The following is a 19974-nucleotide window of genomic DNA, read 5'->3' on the forward strand; positions in this document are numbered from 1 at the left end:
CTAATTCAGGTAAGGAACCGAAACTTCTGAGAGAGTCTCCCCAGTGATTCTGTGCCACCATTTAAAGAAAAAAAAAAAAAAAAACCATGCATGTAAACACATATAGGTTTTAATTAGAGCTTAAATAGAAAGCACAAAAACACCTACTAGAAAACATTCATTTTCTCCAGGAACAAGGTGGGTTTTTTTTCTTAGATTTTTATTTTTATACATTCTTGTGACACTTCCCTCGGTAGGGAACAGCTTATTAGAAAGATCAGCTTTTTCGATGATTCCATCCTAAATATACACTTGAAACCACACAATATCAAAACCACCAGTGGGAGGGTGCAAAGCATTCTGTTAATATGGTTTTGTCTCCACAAGGGTAAATACTGGTTCTGTCCCACCCCCAAAGTTGATTTCTATTGCCTCCAGAGCGACTGGTTTTAAAGGACCCGGAGCTGTGGGGTGATCTGCACAGTGTGGAGGGCCTGCCCTGCTCCTGGGTGATCCAGAGACTGAGCAACCAAAGATAGCTTGGGAGTCCATATCCGTGAATACCCTTGGCAGGCTACTCCTTGAAGATCCGTGTTCTAACATGGAAATATAAATTAAGACCTCAGATACTTATTTTCCAAATAGAGGTGGGTCATATTAGTAATCTGTCAGCACTCATTTACCAGATCACAAGGCAGGAGAGGGACATAAAACTAAGCCCACTTGGACTCACAGAACAGACTCCCCATCCTCAGTCTGTCTTGCCATCAAACCGGTAGGCTGTCACCTTGACCAATAAATCACTTCTACAAACACCATCACCCACTACGGCTAACAGAAAATCAGCCCATCCTTGACTGTATCAGAAAAGAGAAGTCTTTGCAAAGCCGTCACCTCTGTACCAGTTTGTGGCAGTTACTGGCTCATCTGGCCGACAACAATGGTTTAAACTTGGAAGTCAACTTTGTCTACACCCGGATTCACAGTGTTTATAAGACAGATCACCCTGAAAGCTTTGCTGCATTTTTCCTCGGCTTATTAAGAAAATGCACTCTCCCTCAACTCTCTGCTGTGGCCATTTCTGGAGGCCGAGGGGATGGAGGTCTTGGGGGCTGGAGAGCCACTGTGTGACCCCGCCCCCCTCGTGCCATAACCACCACCCCCATCACCATAACCCACTTGAGGCTGATGTCACCTCGGATCGTTATTCTTCAGCTCACTACCGGCAGCTCTAGATTCTGTGTTAGAGAAAATACAGGTTCAACTTTATGTGCAAGAAACTAGCTTGGATTAAAATAACACTGTGCTGCTAGAAATATTATTTTTGCATGAGGCCCTACCTCTGAAGATGGAAGCCTTAAAAGCAATGCCCTTATGTAAAAGAAAACAAACCCAATAAAGCACCCTCGCTCTAGTGTCTTAAACGCGACCGTATGGATGTGAAGGTCAGCATCCTGTGGCCCAGGAGGGCAGGGCCTTTGCCTTCCGGGGGCCCCTCCTGGGTGCTTCAATGCTGGGCAACCAGAGGGGAGCCCAGCTTCTTCCCCTAAAACATCTTCTTCTATTCAACATTAGTATTGACTCCCCTGACCAAAACACCCCAGCTGTAATCATTTCTGTTAAAAACTCAAAAACTTCCTTGAGATTGGTGGTGATTTTTCATCGCGAAGTCTCTGAGCTCAGAAAGACCTTGGCCCCTTTCGAGGTGGGTTGAAAGGGCTTCTTTGGGAGGCACCGTCCGCCCTGTGCTTCCAGGGATAACTGCACGACCATCTGGGAAGCAAGTTCTCATCCGAGCATCAGCGTTCTCTGTATGGTCTTCGGGGTCTGCCTCCCACCAGGAAAATTAAACGTTTAGATGCTGAGGGCTAGGGTGCAGAGAAGCTCGAGAATACTCTGATAGGAGCTGGCTACTCCAGAACTTGGGTTGTAACAAGAAAGAGTATTTAGACCGTGCGCTACTTAACCACCTAGTGCTGCAAAAGAAAATACTCGAAGCTAGTCCCAAGAATCATTTCCCCTGCACACGCAGGACTGGTGCAGGGTTCTGGGACCTGTGTAAACACAGCAAGTGTATTAGGGACTTGAAATATCACCATAGGCTGAGGCTCTTCTCTCCATAAATAAAACACTATATATATATTTTTTTAAAGCTCTGCACATAGAAAGCAATTCATTCAGGTCTTAAAGTGAATTTAACTTTTTCCTAAAGAAAAAATCATTTAGAGCTTTTTTTTTTTTTTTTAATGGAAGCAATCTGCTTCTTTCCTAGGATTTCTTTTCGAGAAGGCTTAGAAAAGCGTATACATTTTTCAATGCTAGTTTTTTATTTCACATTAGCACATGCAAGTAAGATTGACTCGTAAATATATTACTTTTACCTTGTTACCATATAGGCATCTGACCTTATGGATAGTTAATTATAATTTTAGGCAGATGCGAGGCATTTCTGTGAGCAGGAGCAAAACTGGTAGAAATTGTCTCTAGCAGTGGAGAGAAAACTCCAGGAAAAGGAACTTTGGAGACTAAAACGATAAAAAACATATTTGTCTTCAGTTCCAACTCAAAAATAAAATCCCAACACCTTTAAAGGCGTGAATTAACTTGAAACCTTTACAGATTATAGAGTAAATCGACATCGCCTGGAGCGCTCTTTGAAGAAAGAAAAAGGGGGCGTCTTAATCAAGAGTGAGCTTCCCTCCTTCCAATTAGTAAAGGCCTGTGTGTGTGTTGCCTCGGATTGTAAGATACCACTGAGAACAAAGTATTCATCAAAACCAGCGTCCCTCACTGTCCTCCTCCTGAGTGTCTAGGTAGAGAAGGGCCACTTTCTTTTCATCCGAAATCACCGACCTTCGGTCTACCACCCTCTGCAGCTGCACCGTCCTGTCAAACTCAGCCTGCTCCTTGCCCTTTTCCCCGGGGACCTGGTGTCCGGCCCCAGCAGAGCCCTGAGAGCTCACGCCGGCCACCCAGGCCTTCCCACTGCCCCCGTCTCTCCAGGCATCCCGGTCAGGGCCGCCACACGCAGCCGCTTCCGTCCCTGCGGGAAAGAAGACTGTGGTCTCTTGTGTCCAGCGGGGGGTCACCTCTACGTTACTCACGTCCACCTGAAAGGGAAACGGAGTGTCTTGGGGCCCCAGCGCAACCCGCCTTAGCACTCTGCGGCTGTCTGCTAACTTGCCTCGCTCGGGGGACCCACTGAGCCGGCAGGTGCAAGTGTTTCACACACAGGTCCCTGGAACGCGACCTGTTCAGAGGTTCTTGTTGCTGCGGGGACCCAGCCCAGTGCACCCGCTCATGCCTGATGCCTCTTCTGCCCCTGATGCATCTCCACACTGGCCTCTGGAGGTGACAGGGAACTGGCCCTTTGGAAGGCGCCCTCTCCAGGATCGCCCTGCCCACCGTGTACCTACGAGCAGCCTGGCTCCCGTCTGCCGAGCCCTCTCTGCGAGCACTGTTTTCTGAGTCACTAAGTGCTCCGGGCAAGGGGATGATTTGCTCAGTGGCCGGATGCCTCGGAGACGCGATTTTGACCTGCCTCGTGGATCTGCCGTTCCCTGATCACCCTTCTGTCTGAAAGGGGGGCCGTGACCTGGATTTGCTCACGGAACCCCGCTCAAGGGCTTAGCTGAAGGGGCTTTACAGGAGTCTGGGGTACCCACAGACTCTGCAGTTTGAAAATAATCACCACCCCTCCCCGCCCTTGGAAATGGGGCCCTGAAAAATGACTTCCCTTTTAGCATGAGACTGTTTGGAGCCAAACACACTGTGTCTCTCCATGTCTGTGGAAAGCTCTACGGGGCCAGGCTCTCCTGGGCCCCCCACCTCCTGAAAGGTAGGGACGGATCCTTGGAGAAGGACTTCTTTGGCCACTTGACTCTGATCAGGACCCAGGGTGAGGTGCCTCACAGACCGGGGGGGAGAAGGGGAGGGGCCTGCCGAGCTGGCTGCCTGACTTGGGTCACCTTCCCCACTTACCTCCACCACCTCTGCCGTGGGTCCCTCGTGAGAGACGTGCTCAGTCCTCCAGATCCCAGCGGGGCCTATCTGAACGCGCTGGACAGACCGGCTTACATCCTCGAGCACGTGCGACTGGCCGAAGCCCCTCGGGCTGGTGACTTCCACGGTGGCCGACACGGGCCCCTGGGACGTGGCCGGCTCCGTGCCGGGGGAGGCCCTGCCGGCGTCGTCCTCCTCACCGGAGGGGCGGTACAGTTCCTGGGTGGCCCAGCGCCTGAAGCGGAGGCCGGCAGCCGGGGCCTCCGCTGCGCTCTCCCTGTCTGGGCTCCCGGGGGCTGCCGGGCTGTGCCGCTCGGCCACACTGTCTTGTACCACCGACTCCACGGCCTTCTCGATCTCCCCGGCTTCGTCTTTGCTCAGCTCCTCCAGGTCTAACTGATTGGCGTCCACGGTTTTCGAGAGGTTGACTTCGGCAACCAAGGTCACGGCCCTACCGCCGGAGGTGTGCACTTTCTTGACGTCGATGGACATGTTCTCGGGCCCGCCCTGACCCTCTCTGGTGAGGGCCGACAGCTCCTCCTTCACGCGCTCCGGAAGGCTTTCTTCTAGCTGCCCGATCACCTCCACCAGCTGGTGTCGGGGCTCCTTGAAGGCCCCCTTGATGGACGTGTGGAAATCGGGTGGTATTTTAATCTCCTTTTCGATGACTGTGGGTTCAGCATGAAATTCACCGCTTCTAGTTTGTTCTTGCCAGTGAGTACGACCCACGTCTTCCTCCAGCGGAGCTTCTAAGACATCCGGTGGCCTCACAACCGTCTCTCCCGACCCATCATCCCTCTTTGTTTTTCTCCGAGTCCCTGGCAGAATCTCATCTTGCCAAGAGTACCTGATGGTGGACTCTTCTTCAATGTGGATCTGCCCATACACCGAGCCCTCGTCTCTGTCCTGCCCCCCGGGGTGCTCATCCGGCGTCGACACAAAATAACTCTGCTCTCCTCCTTCCGAGTCGCCTGCCTCCGTGATTTCCTCGACGTGGGTTACGTCCTCTTGGGGCCACTTGGTCTCCTTATGCCGATTCCCTGAGAACATGGTATCTTCTCCTCCATAACCTTCTCCCTCGTCAACAAGCCCCTTGGAGCCTGGAGACACATCGTCCACCTCCTCTACTTTGAACGGGATAGAAAACTCCTCTGCCTTCTCACCACTGATGTAGCTCACGGGTTCCTCGATGATCTCCACGTTGACGACCCTTGCCCTCCCCTCTCTTCCTTTCAGACCAAGGTTGATTATGTCTCCTATCATCCGCTCGGCCGACTTTCCCTTCAGGTCCACCTCCTTCACGTCCTTGCTCAGAAGGTATTCCAGGCCGGCTTCGTCTGAAACATCGACCTCCTCCGTCAGTCTCGACTCCACGACTATCTCGGTCTTTGTTTGCCTGTCGCCGGCAAGCTCTTTCCTGTCCACGTAAGTGACCTTTGTGTCTGGAAAAGCATCAGCAGATGCCTCTGCATCCGGAGCCTGGGTAAACTGCTTCAGGATACTGGACACGATGTTTTCTGCTATGGTTTCGGTCGTGGACTCGCCCTTCGGCGGGCTGGCAACGTCACCGGGGCCCATCCTGAACCGGGCCTCCCGGGTTTCCACGCCTCTCCCAGTACCATCCGGGGCGTCCTCTTGGGGGGGCGTCTGGCAAGCTTTCGGGGCCTCCTGTGGCACACTCTCCCGGGAGAGCCCTAGACTGATGGGCACCTCTCTCTCTCTCACGCTTTTCTCCTGCGCCGACTCCTTCCCTCTCCCCTGTTCCCGCAGTTGCTGGCTTTCTCTCTTTCTTGTTTCTTTATCTAACTTCGTCAGCTCTTCCCACCTCAGGTTTCTCTCCTCGGAAGCCTTCTCTTTGGAATCAAACACCTTCTCCTCCCGCTTTGTCTGGACGGTTTCTGGCCTGTTTCTGTCTTGCTCCCTCGTGCCGTTAGCTTCTGTCTTCTTTCCCACAATGACGGTCCTCTCACTTGACCAAGTGCTTCTGGAAGCGCCCGCTGGCCCGTCGTCCCGCTGCTGTCGGTAGGACTTTTGGGCCACGGCGGACTCTCGGGCCTCACGAGCGGAGGCGTCCTTCGTACCTGTGGTTCTCGGCCTCTCGGGGAATGTTTGCGCTGGAGCTTCAGGGTCTCTTAAAAGACTGTGCACCGGAGAGAAAGTTCTGAAGTTGGTTTGACTCTTGGAGGTTTTCTCACGCGAGTCGGCAGTTTCTTCGTAAGTTGTTTCCTGCCGGGTGGTGGTGCGGGAAGAATACTCTGAGCCTCGGAAGCCTCTTCCGGAAGCACCTGCAGTGACGGGCTGGGCCGGCAGGTGCGGGTGCTGCCCCAGGCTGTGGCTGAAGCTGGCCATGGGTGCTTTCTGCCTGGCAAACAGATTCCTTTCATTTTCCCTCTGTAACACCGAGCTGGCGCAGCGATAGGACGTGCTCCGGAGCTCTGCGGAAAAGGACAGGCATCATTACCTTCTTTCATCTTAAAAGCATCACCGCAGGTCAAATCCCGTCGGTCATCATAAAAGCGTACTATGACGGCAGAAGGGCCATTGTAAAAATGAGAGATTTTTCAATCCCCAAATCATTTCTTTTGGTGGTTTAAAAAGTCCTGTTACAATAAAATAGAGCACGACACGTGCTTCGAGCCAACACCTCTCTCCACTTACTGATCTTAACAAACATCGAATGCGTGATCATAGAGCACGGTACACGCATCAGAGAAGTCAGGGGTGGGGGCGCCTGGGTGGCTCAGTCCCTAAGCGTCTGCCTTCCGCTCAGGTCATGATTCCAGGGTCCTGCGATCGAGCCCCGCATCGGGCTCCCTGCTCAGCGGGAAGCCTGCTTCTTCCTCTCCCACCTCCCCTTGCTTGTGTTCCCTCTCTCTGTCAAATAAATCAATAAAATCTTTAAAAAAAAAAAAAAAAAAGAGAGAGAGAGGTCAGGGGTGCCCGTTTCCACGGCTGAAATTTCACAATATCCTGATAATTTGGAAACATTCATCTCTACCTTGTTGACCTAAGTTTCTTTAACACATTTCAGCAGAGAAGAGCTTTATAATTACAAAGTACAGGATTACTAAACACCAATTGACACTGTCCCTCCACCATTTCATGGACTCTTACTCACCATTCGTTTCCATGTTGGGCCAACAAGTCCTGCAGAACTTAACTTTTTCTAAGGCTCCCTGACTTCGTCTATTTTTACACTTCTATATTTACAAACTTCTCATTTGACGAGGAGCCAGAGCAGGAAGCCAACCAGGCACCAGCACTACGATCTGTTTTAATGTCATGATCCTGGGGGTGGGAGGCAGTTCACTGGGCTCCCTGCTTGGCTTGGGATCGTCCACAGAGGGTGCTACCTTGGGTGTGTCCAAACTCCACCACGAGGGCACCTGCTCTTAGGAATGGCAGCCGGTGGTTAGAAGGTGGCCAGGAGCACCATCCTCCCGGAGAGCGCCCCCTGGTGCCTGCCACATCCCATCGGCGGGGTAAAGCCTACACCCCCAGCTTGGTCTCCCTGTCACGGCAGCCAAAGCCAGGTGCCCCTTTAGGACAGATCCCCTTTAGGACAGATCCCAGGTGCCCCTTTAGGACAGACAGATCAACATACGAATCCTAAACAGAGAGGCCCCAGAAGATGAACCCCTGGGGAAAGTGCAGGAACCATCTGGTTTTTAATTAAGGTCCACTGAGAAGTACGGAAGAGGACAGACCGGTTTCAGGCTCTTATCGCCTTGTGAGCAAGTGGCCGGCATTACTCTGGACAGTATTACAGAAGAAACGTTAAGTAAACTTATCAGTGCTTATGAAGACACTATCCAGGAACACATCTGTACATTTATTCAGTGGACAGTCAATGGGCACGTATATCGTACAGGACACAGAATGATCTGGAAGCTCAAAGCCTCATAAAAGAGTTCCCAACCCATCCTCTTTCTTCTTTTTCTTTTTCTTTTTTTTTTTTTAAGAATTTATTTATTTTTCAGGGAGAGAGAGAGCACAAGCAGGGGGAGTGGGAGAGGGAGAAGCAGGCTTCCCACTGAGCAGGGAGCCCGATGTGGGGCTTGATCCCAGGACCCTGGGATCATGACCTGAGCCGAAGGCAGATGCTTAACGACTGAGCCACCCAGGCGCTCCCCCATCCTCTTTCTTCTAATGCTACTTGCTTTTAGCATAATCCATAACTGCAAAACTAAATTTAGTTTACAAATACTGTCTCTGGATCCTTTAAGAAGCTTGACAAAACAATCAGTGAATGAAACAAGTTACCAGGCTCCCAGGAGCCCTCTTGCTGAGCTCTTCCTAGGCTCCACGATCAAAGCTGTCAGAGATCCCTAAGCCCTGGCCCCGAACCACTGGTTCTCCTCCAAGTCTGGCCCCAGCCCTTTTCTCCTCTCTCCCTTCTAAGTGAAGACTTATGAACCCTCACGTAAAAAAATGCAGCTAAGTAAACCTTGAAATCAGGTGAATGACATCTTTGGCTTTTTTCAACCTTACTCTCAAAATCAGAAAGCAAACCTGTCAGATGCCACCTACGACCAAATCCGAACCAGTCACAGATACCTAGAGCCAAAACTGTGCTTCTGAACCCAGTGACCTTTCAAAGCTGTGACGTGCTTAAGAGGGATGCAATTTTTGAAAAATAAAAATGAACAGCGTTTTGTTTTGTTTAAATCTGCCATCTCTCCAGATTAGCTGTTAACCAAATATTCTCCTGATAGAAGTACCGAATACATGCATTCCCAATGTGCCATGATTTCAAATATGGGAACACTCATAGAGACTGAAACTCTGCCGATTGAGGCACAGCCCGAGCATACTGGACGTAATTCAATCCGCCCTTCCTTAGCCAGAAAGCCCTGTAAGTTCTATAGGACTTTAAAAGCTTTTTTTTTTTCTTTCTAAAGTTATCCTACAGGTTCTTCAATCCGCCCTTCCTTAGCCAGAAAGCCCTGTAAGTTCCATAGGACTTTAAAAGCTTTTTTTTTTTTTCTTTCTAAAGTTATCCTACAGGTTCTTAGGGTCCTTCTAATGAATGCTCACCTGTTCTGTCAGTTCTGCAGCTATAGGGAATATTGAGCTTTATTCCGTAGCTTTTGGCCTCAATCAAGACAGACCTCAGGGCACCCAGGGACACCTGCACCACACGCATCAACATGAGCTGACCAGGCCAACCCGGGGTAATACGAACGGTGTAACCGTTCCCACCTCTGCCCCTCACGGGGGAGCAAGTTCCAGAGTGTTGACTCCCTGCTCCACAAAGTAATACCGCCCCAAACTTGTGCTAAAGCTGCAAGTCCTCAGTCTGTAAAGGGCGTTCCCTCCAAAGGGGGTGATACACAAGCGCCCGCCCAGTCTCCTCCTCGCCCTTCACGCTTCCCGTCTCTGCATCAGCACCTTCTCCTCCCTCCCCGCACTGGCCAGATGAATAAATGAGTTTACTAAGCATTTTTCCACGCATTCCCATGTACATTCTTATTTAAACCATGACCCATTAAATAAAATCTATTTGGTACGTAAGAGAGGGATGAATGACACTCACCCGAAAAAAATCATATCTAACCCAAATTCTTCCAGACAAATGATGCTTTACTATTTAGCCGTGGAATGAACCTGTTCAGGTGGAAAACATCTTAAAATTAAATAATTAGCTTTTCTTCTATTTACCTTGTGGCACGTTTTCAATGCGCTCAGTCAAGACCAATACCTCTGGATTACTCTCTCCTTCCAGTAAGGCTCTGTAAAAATAATGTAAAAAAGAAACAAACCTCATCAGGAAACAGAAGAGTGAGAAACGCTGCTATAAAGCCACAGTATGTAGTATTTGGACGGTGACCACGCCATCACAGTGTCCTGTGTTTTAGGACTCGTGTCCGAAGATACTGCATCACAGGGATGCAAACCCCGCTCGGCGGGCCTGGCTGGATAGAGCGATGAACCTAATGAGCGGCGAGGGCTTCAGAAGTTTTGGAGAAGCAAGCCCTTCCAAAGCCAGGACAAGGAGGAGGAGGAGCTAGCGTGGGTGTGGGCCCAGGAGGGGAGGTCAGGGGTCTGGCTTGTCTGGGAAGCAGGGAGGGCCCATGCATGGCAGGTCACCCCGGGCCAGAGGGCCCCAGAATGATTACAACCCCCACTGGGGTCGTCCTGGAGTCACAGGTTGGCTGACTAGGAGCAGGGCAAAGACTGCCATGTGTTTGTACGTAAGGCAGCCAGAGGGCATGTGCGTTTTCATGCTGGGTTCCCTGGGGACGTCTTAGAGCTAAAGGGAAGGAGAGAGAATGGAAGGCAGGAGGGCAGGCAGACGAGAAGAACGAAGAGCTGCAGACCGCCCCCCCCCTTCCACCAGCACCACCCCAGGGGCCTCGGGGCATCCACAGAAGCATCCCATTATCTCCTGCAATAAAACAGCAAAGAGCACTCGGTGGCTGATCCCTTGGGCCACGTCTAGAAGTCTAAAACTGCAGACTCATCATTAAGCGGTCATTCAGGGGCACAACTCGGAGCCCCGAGGACAGACTGGAGGGGCAGGCTTTGGCCCCGAAGGCCAGCACCAGAGGCCGGGCACTCGGAGAGACCCCCTAGGTCACCGGCTGCTGGGGGAACAACAGTTGTTTGGTCGCTAGACCAGAGCGGGAAGTCGTCACTACCTTCGGTTCCAAGGCGTCCACTGTGCGTGGCAAAGGGCAACTGGAAGCAGGGCTGCTTGGAAATAGCGGTATTACCCCCGAGAGCTGGGCATGGAGTCAGGGGAGCGACGCCAGACGCGGGGAGGGACTCGGCGGTCCGGGCAAACCAGCTCCCAGCTCTACTCCCCCTGCTTCAGATGCAGCGAGGAACCCCGCAGGCGAGCGGGGGGTGGGGGGGACAGCCAGGGAGCGCCCCTCCTGCGGCAGAAAGCAAAGACAATGGCCAGTGGGACTCCACTCGGAAGCAGCGGCTGAGGTGCACGCATGCGAACGTTCAGGAAGACAAGGGGCTGGGGCCCAGAGCCTTCCACTCGGGGCAGAAGCCAGGAAACAGGACACCAACCCGTTAATCCCACATCCTCATGACCAAGCATTTCAGGTTCCAGGAACACAAATAGCTTCCATCACCGAGAAAATTCTGCGGTCTGTATATAATAAGAGGGAGGATCAGGGTAGCAGTCGGACCCTGGGGGTGTGCGCCCCAGGATGACAGCTCACCGAGGAGGGGGCAAGCCACAGCGTCGGGGGCGGGGCTTGGTGAGAAGGCCAAGTTCCACTTCAGATCTTCCCTGGGGCTGCTCAGCAGGGAAAGCCTCGGGGACCACAGGGCCTCGCCTAGAGTCGCCCCAGCCAGGACGGAAAGTGCTCGTGGGGAGTCCGGGTCAGCGGAGAGCTCAGTGACAGGGCAGCGCAGGGGGGCTGGGGGAAACAGCTTCCCTCACCCCTCAAAGACGAAAGCTTTAGTTCCTCTCTCGGGGCAAATCCAATTTTGACTGAGTTCAGGACCCTGAGTAGGACACCCTGGTTACCTAGGAGGGGGCGCCCGTGCCCCCCGAGGGGGGGTGTGTGTGTGGTCACGTGCTGGTCACCAGGCCTGGCTAAGACTGGGCACAAGCATGGCTCGGACCGTCCCCTCCACTATGTCAGGAAGCCCTGGTAGCAACCCCCACACAGGGCCAACGGTAAGCATCCCCCGGCTCCAGCTCCGGGGTTAGAGGACCGAGTGCAGGGACCGCGTCTTGGCCAAAGGCACAGCTCCCTCCCCAGCAGGGAGAGTCCACTGGAACCCAGGCCGCCTGGGCCCCCTCCCCGCGAGCTGCTCAGACCTCCCTGCCAGGCCCAAGACGACAGCATTGCGTACAAACTTTCAAATGAACAAATCCTGCAGACAGACCCCTCCTTCCCCGAACATATTAATGCAGGCATATTCAACATCTTTTGGTGACTTCCATCAAAACCCCCCTACAGGGCTCTCCGAGAGCGTATGAAGCTCCTCCTGGGGAAGAACTCAGTCCCACTCTGCAGGGCTGGCTCCTGGAAGGCAGGGGCGTGTGTCACCTCCCCCCCCCCCGACCCCCCAGCACCCAGCACAGTCGCACCAGTCATTTAATTCACGCCTTAATTAGGCGTGACACACGGGGGCATCCTGCGCCCCACCAGCACAGCTCACAGGACTAAGAGGACAGGGACACAAACAGAATCGCTCAGGAGATGCCAGAAAGTTCCTCAAATGCGCCAAAAGGCACATTTTTAAGGAATAGACTCATGCAACTTTAAGAAAAGGGTAGAGCGTTCTCTGGTTATTTTGAGAGCACTGGAGGAAAACGGCCTCCAAGCCGTGGTGACTGTGTGAAATGCCAACCCCCTGAATCATGAGCTATTAGTGAACATTTTATACAGACCCACAGGTTGGTGGCCTCTTAAGCAGGAAAATAAGCAAACATGTGCGGGAAAACCAAGTCCCTGGCCTCATTAAGGAGTCTGAGACCAATCCATAGCACGTAAGTGAGCTATAATGTGGCCTCTGGCCAGGCTCCAGGCCCTAAAAGACCCCACTGGTCATCGGAGCGGGGCCCAGGGTGGGCTGGGGCTCTCTGTCCAGGATAGATTATCCTAATGGAATTTCAGGGCATGTCCGCTGTAATTCCGCCCTGGGGGCAACAAGGCATGCCCATGTCCCCGATAAATGTGGACAAGAGTGAGAGAAGAGGGACAGTCGGAGGATGTTTCCAGAAGGGAAGCCAGTGGAGCCAACTGGAATGGTTCACAAAGTGCTTCCTGGCTAAACACAGGTGGGGAGTGGTGGGAGGAAAAGGGGATGGAGCTGGGAGAAGGAGTCTCAGAAGGGCCTCCCTGGCCTCCAAGCTCCAGAGAGGGTGGGGGACAGCCTGCCACCCTGACTGGAGGCGTTGAGGGGCTGGATGCAGTAGGGGGAAGTGGGGAGAATGGACGAGCATCACCATCCGAATTGGAAAGGCCCTGCCCCACACCACAGGCGTATGGAAGATAATACTGAGGCCATGCTGCTCCTGGTCATTCCTTCCGTGCTCAGCTCTAAATCACATATCAAAGCCTATCCATCAGTTCTAGAGACTGGGGGTAAAAAAAAAATCAAATAATCAACAGATCAACCAAGATTACTAATAAAACAGAGAAAAGCAGCCCTGGGAGTGGTTGATGGAGAAACTTCCCGAGCCAGGTTGCCCGGATTCAAATCCTGGGCCTGCCGCTTCCTAGTTCTGTGACCTTGGGCAAGCCACTCAAATCCTCTGTGACTCAGTTTCCCCACTGCTCAAACAGGCAGCATTCACAGGTGTGTGGTGGTTGCTAACTGGAAAGTTCTCGAAACAACGGCTGTCACAGAACAGGGGCTCAATCAATGGTCACAATCATGATCATCATCATCTACTGACCTGAGAAGAAAGCTGATTTTCAGTTGACTGAAACAGTCCCAAGAGGGGAAGAGAGGCTGGATAACCTAAAATCCTGGTGGACAGAGAGCAACCCATTTCTGCAGTGATGTGGGGAAGGCTGGGACCCAAATGTATGGGTTAGCCCCCCTCAGCCTCCTCCGCTTGAAACTACAAGATTTTATTAACTTCAAGTATTTCGCCTAATAACCAGCTGAGTCTCCGTGTTAAAACACGGTTGTTAAGTTTTCAAGAGAGTAGGAGCAAAACAAAAATACATTTTGTTTTAGCAAAACAAAATGTATTTCTCCAAGCACTGGGGAAATTCCAAAGAACTGTTTTCCTTTGAACAGGTGCATGAAAAGGGGTAGGTGGGCCTAACACAATAATGCAGCGACCAGAAATACCATCATGACGGTGAAATTGCCATTGCTAGGAGTTATTTCTATTGCTTTGTGAGCGGTCCGGATCCAGAGATGGAATATTTATTTCCTCCAGTTGAAACGTGCGGTTTCTGCTTCCAGCCAGCCTAAGAGGAAACAGGAAGCTCGCACGTCCCCGCTGTACAGACATACAAAGACCATGTTCTGACGTTGTTGTTTCCAACCTAACCTTTTAAAACAAGGACTTTGCCTGAAAGAGCCCAGGCCACAAATCTTTGCATTACATTTTCATATCTGGCCAGCCAAGACTCCCTTCAGTACTCTTCTTTTGAAAAATGGTCTGGCTCTGCTTTCCATTTCTTCAGGTGACATTTAGAACAACTGTTACATATTTCAGCCCCAAAACATTAAAAAAAAAAAAAAAAAGTGCCTCTTTTTTAAATTTTGAGGGAGAATGCATCATCTGTCCCCCAGATCAGAAAGCCAGGATGGGCCTCTTGCGCACACGGTTTTCAGAGCCCGCGTTTTTGTGGGTTTGGGGCTCGGTTTATTCCTGGGTGTTTTTGCTTTTTTTTTGTTTGTTTCAGATCTGAATATCTTTTTTTTTTTTCATTATATTTTCTAAGACCTTATTCCTTTTTTTTTAAAGATTTTATTTATTTATTTGAGAGAGACATAGCGAGAGAGGGAACACAAGCAGGGGGAGCAGGAGTGGGAGAAGCAGGCTTCCCAACAGAGCAGGGAGCCCGATGCGGGGCTCGATCCCAGGACCCTGGGACCATGACCTGAGCTGAAGACAGACGCTTAACGACTGAGCCACCCAGGCGCCCCTAACACCTTATTCCTGATGACTGGGCTCTGTTCTCTTTCTTCGTCGGGCAGGGGGGGCAGGGGGTGGAGGAGGGGAGACTATTTATTTTCTAGCCAGGCTTCTGCAAGTTCTCAACCTGCAGCTTTGGGGGCAGATCTTCAGGTTGGCAGTGAGAAGGGTTTGGGGCGGGTTCGGGATGGCGCCCCGGCCCCGGTTTTCACCATATTCAGATTAGGGACCAGGTCTGAATGAGCAGCTGCCTCATGGAGAGGGGTGGCCTCTGGTCTGCAAGAGCAAGTGATGAGCGGCACCCTTCTCCCGGGGTTCCATCCAGGAGCCTCCCAATCCGCGCCCAGCGCTCCTCCCTGCCGGGCTCCGGCTCTTGGTCACCCTTCGCAGAGGCCCCCTTGGCCACCCCCGTGTCAGCTCCTCCCCACCTGAATCTCCAAGGACTGCAGGGACCTCCTGAGGCCTCCCTGCACCCAGTCCTCCTGCGAGCAGGCCGCCAGCCCCCTCCTCCCCATCCCCCACTGCCACTGGAAGTCCACCTCAGCTGCCTCCTTCCCAGGCCTCTGCTCACCCACCTTGCACTCTCCTTCCTCCCCTTGTTTCCCGATCTGACTCATCCACCTGGAGGTCCTTCCCGAGTCTTTCCTGCCATCTACTTGCCCACCCCTCCAAGGCCAACTCAAATCTCACCTCTTTGGAAAATCTCTCCTGCCAACGTGGGCTGGAAGCTCTCGGTCCCTCCTCTGAACTGTCTTTATCTGACCCTATTCGTTGGCAGTGACCTGCCTATAGGACTTTCTTTCATCATCTGATTTGGCTTTTTACCTAAGTGGACGGGTCCCTCCCCACGTGCCGCCCCCACTCCCCACCGCCCCCTCTCCTGCATGTCTGTTCAAATCTCCACCATCCTTCAAGACCCCAATCAATCTCGCCTCCCTCCTGAAGCCTTCCCAGATTCTCACAACTCCCTTCTCCTCCCCAGAAACCTTGCCCTCGTGTGTCTTACGAGGCATTTCTTGTTTCCAGCAGTGCGGGAGGCGACTTAGGTCCACGCAGCCTGGTCCACAGCACATGACCCTCAACACCAAGCCACACTTAGCTGTAGGTTTGTGCACCCCCCTGCCTGCCAACATCTCTGGAGCAGCCTGAGGGCACGGGCCCCACTCACGAAACAGGGCCTCACGTCTGTGGCTCTTGTCCATCCATCCCACACAGCCCTCCATGCCTCCAGGCCAGGCCCCCAAACCCAAAGTTGCCTGGCATTACCACAGATACCACGCAAGCTCAGTCCTCAGGTCCTCACCCAGACTGGCCCCTCGGCCTGGAAGCCCTTCCCACGTGATCTTCTGGAAGCCGGGGCTGCAGGCCTCATCCACCATACCCCACCCCCCCAGCACCCTTTACACCATTCAGCCTGCCCATCATTCACCCGCCTCTGGGCCACAGTGAGACCAGCTCAGTGCCTTTGGGATGCTACCGGGATGCTCTGTAGACAGTGCCATGCATCCTGAATCACCTGGGATCTTGTTGCGGGGCCGGCCTTGACCAGAAGGTCTGGAATGGGCCCGAGGTTCTGCATTTCCCGCAGGCTTGAGACGCCCAGCGATGCCAAAGCCGTCAGTCTGGGGGCCCCTGGAGCGGTGAGGCCCTGCACCCGTGGTTCTCTACCCTGGCCGCACCTGACCATCCTCCTCGGAGCTGCAAAAGCACCAGACCTGGGCCCATCCTGTGCCAAGCTGATTGGAACATCCAGGAATGGGCCCAGGGGCTGATGCTTTATCAGGTTCTCCAGGTGACCCCCGGGTACTGATGAGGCTGAGAACCACACGCTGTCCTGTCGGAGCATCTCCCCCTCTCACTGCTCGGCTGCCAGTGTAAATAAACACTTCCACTCCAGGAACAGCCTTGTGACTACGTGCGGGGTGGATGTGCCCCTCCAGCCCCATATAACTTCACTGGGGACAGGCTGATGGGCGCGAGCCCGGGCCCCTGGGCCAGCCCACCTTCTCTTGGGCTCTCCCTGGTGTCTCAGCATTAGCCAGCCCCGGGAGGAGAGGGCTCATTCTCACACCCACCCGCCAAACAAGGCACCAGTGTCTTCCCTGGTCACCAACGGGCCCACCAGGTTTGAGGAGATCCTCCAGCCTTAGACGCTGCGGTTTGCTTTGTTCGCATTTTATTATTTTATTAAATTGCATCTTTACTTATAAACTCTAAGTCTACCTTTAGTTATAAATGATACTACTCTGTCAGCAGTGTTCCTTCTTCACCGTGAAGGCTAACCGGAAAGGGCCAAGTATCTGGGTTCGGAAGCACGCGTGACACTCGAGAGCTGGCCTCAGCACAGCGGACAAATTCCAGTTGTACTGGGCTGTGCTTCCAACTTGAAGGCGCCACAGCCCCTTCCCTTACACATGAGATGCTAATCATCAACTCCGCAACACCGGGGGAACAGCCACTGCAGGGAAAACCGGGGACAAATCCACCTGATCTCAGTCAGCCACACCGTCGGCCAGCCTTGGCCCCTGGGGACAGGGCTGGTAAGGAGTCACACTGCACGGGGCCCTGGGCCGTGGTCCCCAAGAGGCTGACAGTCGCTGCTGCACTCCCTGGGGCAAGGGTATGGAAGGAAGGTCAACTTCCTCAAAGACAGCGGGTCGTGATTTTTAAAGATCAAGTGGGCCCCTGTGACGGGGTCAGAAGAGCAGAAGGGCACTAACACAAATATGCATTTCTTCCCTGTTCTCAGAACGCGGGCAGCAAGACAAAATACAGGAAGTCACGTAAGAGATGCCAAGGGCTTACCTGCAGGACACAAGGCAGTGATAGAAACACTAGGCATTTGACTTGTACAAAGAAATGGGTTATATTCCACTGCCCGTATGTCTTTTAGGTCTGTGGGCACCTCCCAGACTAAATCCTGAGCGCGGGGAGGTGGGGAGGCATGGAGCTGTTCTAACCCCTGGGCTTGGTATCTGTAGCTGGGCACGGCCGGGCTCCTCATTTTCCCTGTACGAACTTGGACGTCAGAAAGACATACAGTGAAATCAATCACTCGCTTCCCTGAAAGTCCTGTGGCCTTCTAAATTCCTAGGAGGTAGCCAAGTCAATCCCTAATTGGGTTAGAGCAATGCCAGGAACAGACAGAGGCCGTAAACTGTCTCTGCCGACAATCAGGCTGCCAACGCGAGCACAAAGGCTCCCCGTCAATGCCCTTGAAAAAAGCTAGGGTGGGAATACCTACCAAAAAAGTCAGGCCCTGGACACGCAGGCAAGATGCCCACCAGGCGCTCTGACTTCTCACGACAGAGAACGAGGGGCAGGACTGAGCAAGGAAGGAAAGGGCTCAAATCCCAGACAGACAAAGCACAAGATCAAAGTCTCCAAATCCAACCTACAGAACTATTACAACAAGGAAGATCCAACTGCTTCTGTAGGGAAAAGAGTCACGGGACATCGAGGTCAGCTAACATGGGCACAGATGTGGATCTTCTGGGACAACCTCATATCTGCTCTAGGATGGTGCCAGTCTGGGGGCACCTCCCATCCCAGGGTCAATCCGTGTGGCTCACGGGAGGGTGGGCCCTTCCGAGCTCCAGAGCACTTTGTCCCCCTGACCAGGGACAGGGACAGGCACATGGCCCAACGGAGCCAGACTGCAGGGCCCAGGAGTTCGGCTGAGACGGATGACAGAGTCCCTTCCTCCGACTAGGGGGGCAAGCCTACGAGGACAAAGCCGGGAGCTGGCTGGGGCCCATCCTGCCACGGCGTGGGCAGAGCCGAGGAGGAAGAGACCAGGGAAAGCAGCAGGGACTGTCCCTGTCAACTGCGCTTGGACCTACTGTGCCTGAAACTAGGGACTTTCTCCATCAAGTGAGTAATAAATGCCTTTGTTGGCTTGAGCCAGTCTGAGAAGGGCTTCGGTCACTAGTAAGTGAAAAAAAGTCCTGACTAATGCTTCCTTCCCCCAAATAAAGCCTGTTTGGAAGTTTTCCTTATTAGTAATTTCGATCACCTGACCCAGCTTGATTGCATTTTGTGATTTTTCCACCCCGTGTGAGATTTCCAAGGAGACTGTGGGAGACGGACCTTGAGAAGGACAAGCTGGCTGGTGCCTCCTCTGAGGACCCTCCTCTCTGCAGGACTCAGCCATAGCCCGGCTCTCAGAGGGGGGAACCCAGCAGAGGCCCCAGTGGCTTGCCCACCCCTCCGTCCAGCTGGAGGCTCTTCCAAGAGCTGCTTTGCCCTAGGCAGGCCTCGCCCCTTAGTGGCTGCCTCGGGCCCAGGCCAGGGACCACCCAATAGCCTGCTCCCTCTTCACTAATGGTCAGAAGGGCCCGAATGAGAGGCTGGCTGAGGCAATACACAGGGAGGCCAGCCCAGGGCTGCAAGGCGGAGTACCTGCATGCCCCAGCCAGATACGGTCTTTTAACCCAGGCCACTTGGATATTCTGAGAGCAAAGTCATGGTCAGAAGACTGCAGAGGCAGCCCACAGGGAGTGCTGAATGAGGCTACGGGGGATTTCGCCCAGGCAGCCCCCGTACAGCATCCTTACCGATACGTGGCCACCTCCAGGCTGAGGCTGGTCTTCACCTGCACGAGCTCCTGGTAGTCCCGCAGCCGGTCAGCCATGGCCAAGGTGAGCGCCGCCTTCTCATCCTCCAGGCACGCGATCACTCTCTAAGGAGAACAAAGCACTTTTATTTATTTTATTTTTTTTTTTTTAAGATTTTTATTTTTATTTATTTGACAGAGAGAGACACAGCAAGAGAGGGAACACAAGCAGGGGGCGTGGGAGAGGGAGAAGCAGGCCTCCCACTGAGCAGGGAGCCCGACGCGGGGCTCGATCCCAGGGCCCTGGGATCATGACCTGAGCCGAAGGCAGATGCTTAACAACTGAGCCACCCAGGCGCCCCAACAAAGCGCTTTTAGATCAGAGGACTGGAGCTCCACTTGGTCAAACTGAAGGTACCAATGGTTCAGGATGCAAAATGGAAAAAAAAAAAATCTCTAGGCTTATTAAAGATGCAGTCACTGTAAGGGTGATTTTATTTTTTATTTTTTTTTTTATTCTTATGTTAATCCCCATACATTACATCATTAGTTCTAGATGAAGTGTTCCATGATTCATTGTTTGTGCATAACACCCAGTGCTCCATGCAGAACGTGCCCTCCTCAATACCCACCACCAGGCCAACCCATCCTCCCACCACCCTCCCCTCTAGAACCCCCAGCCTGTTTTTCAGAGTCCATCGTTTCTCATGCTTCGTCCACCCCTCCGATTTCCCCCGCTTCATTCTTCCCCTCCCGCTACCTTCTTCTTCTTCTTTTTTTTTCCTTAACATGTATTGCATTATTTGTTTCAGAGGTACAGATCTGAGATTCAACAGTCTTGCACAATTCACAGCGCTTACCAGAG

General features: G+C 52.8%; 2 protein-coding genes across 2 annotated transcripts in view; one reads left to right on the forward strand and one right to left on the reverse strand.

Annotated features, from left to right (window-relative positions):
• Positions 1 to 15644, forward strand: part of TTC23 (tetratricopeptide repeat domain 23) — a 95256-nt gene extending 79612 nt beyond the window's left edge. Inside the window, exon 11 of the mRNA XM_081831579.1 lies at positions 15584 to 15644. Coding sequence (XP_081687705.1) covers positions 15584 to 15629 — 46 coding nt within the window. The 3' untranslated portion in view covers positions 15630 to 15644. The remainder of the gene's footprint in view (positions 1 to 15583) is intronic.
• The window catches only part of SYNM (synemin), a 27756-nt gene continuing 7875 nt past the window's right edge, over positions 94 to 19974 (reverse strand). Inside the window, exons 2-5 of the mRNA XM_031033516.2 lie at positions 19111 to 19235; positions 9643 to 9713; positions 3961 to 6416; positions 94 to 3089 (exon numbers count right to left, since the gene is read on the reverse strand). Of these exons, the coding sequence (XP_030889376.2) occupies positions 2751 to 3089; positions 3961 to 6416; positions 9643 to 9713; positions 19111 to 19235 (2991 nt within the window). The 3' untranslated portion in view covers positions 94 to 2750. The remainder of the gene's footprint in view (positions 3090 to 3960; positions 6417 to 9642; positions 9714 to 19110; positions 19236 to 19974) is intronic.

Source organism: Leptonychotes weddellii, chromosome 9 (assembly GCF_054177405.1).
Source record: "Leptonychotes weddellii isolate Sample4059 chromosome 9, ASM5417740v2, whole genome shotgun sequence".
NCBI lineage: Eukaryota > Metazoa > Chordata > Mammalia > Carnivora > Phocidae > Leptonychotes > Leptonychotes weddellii.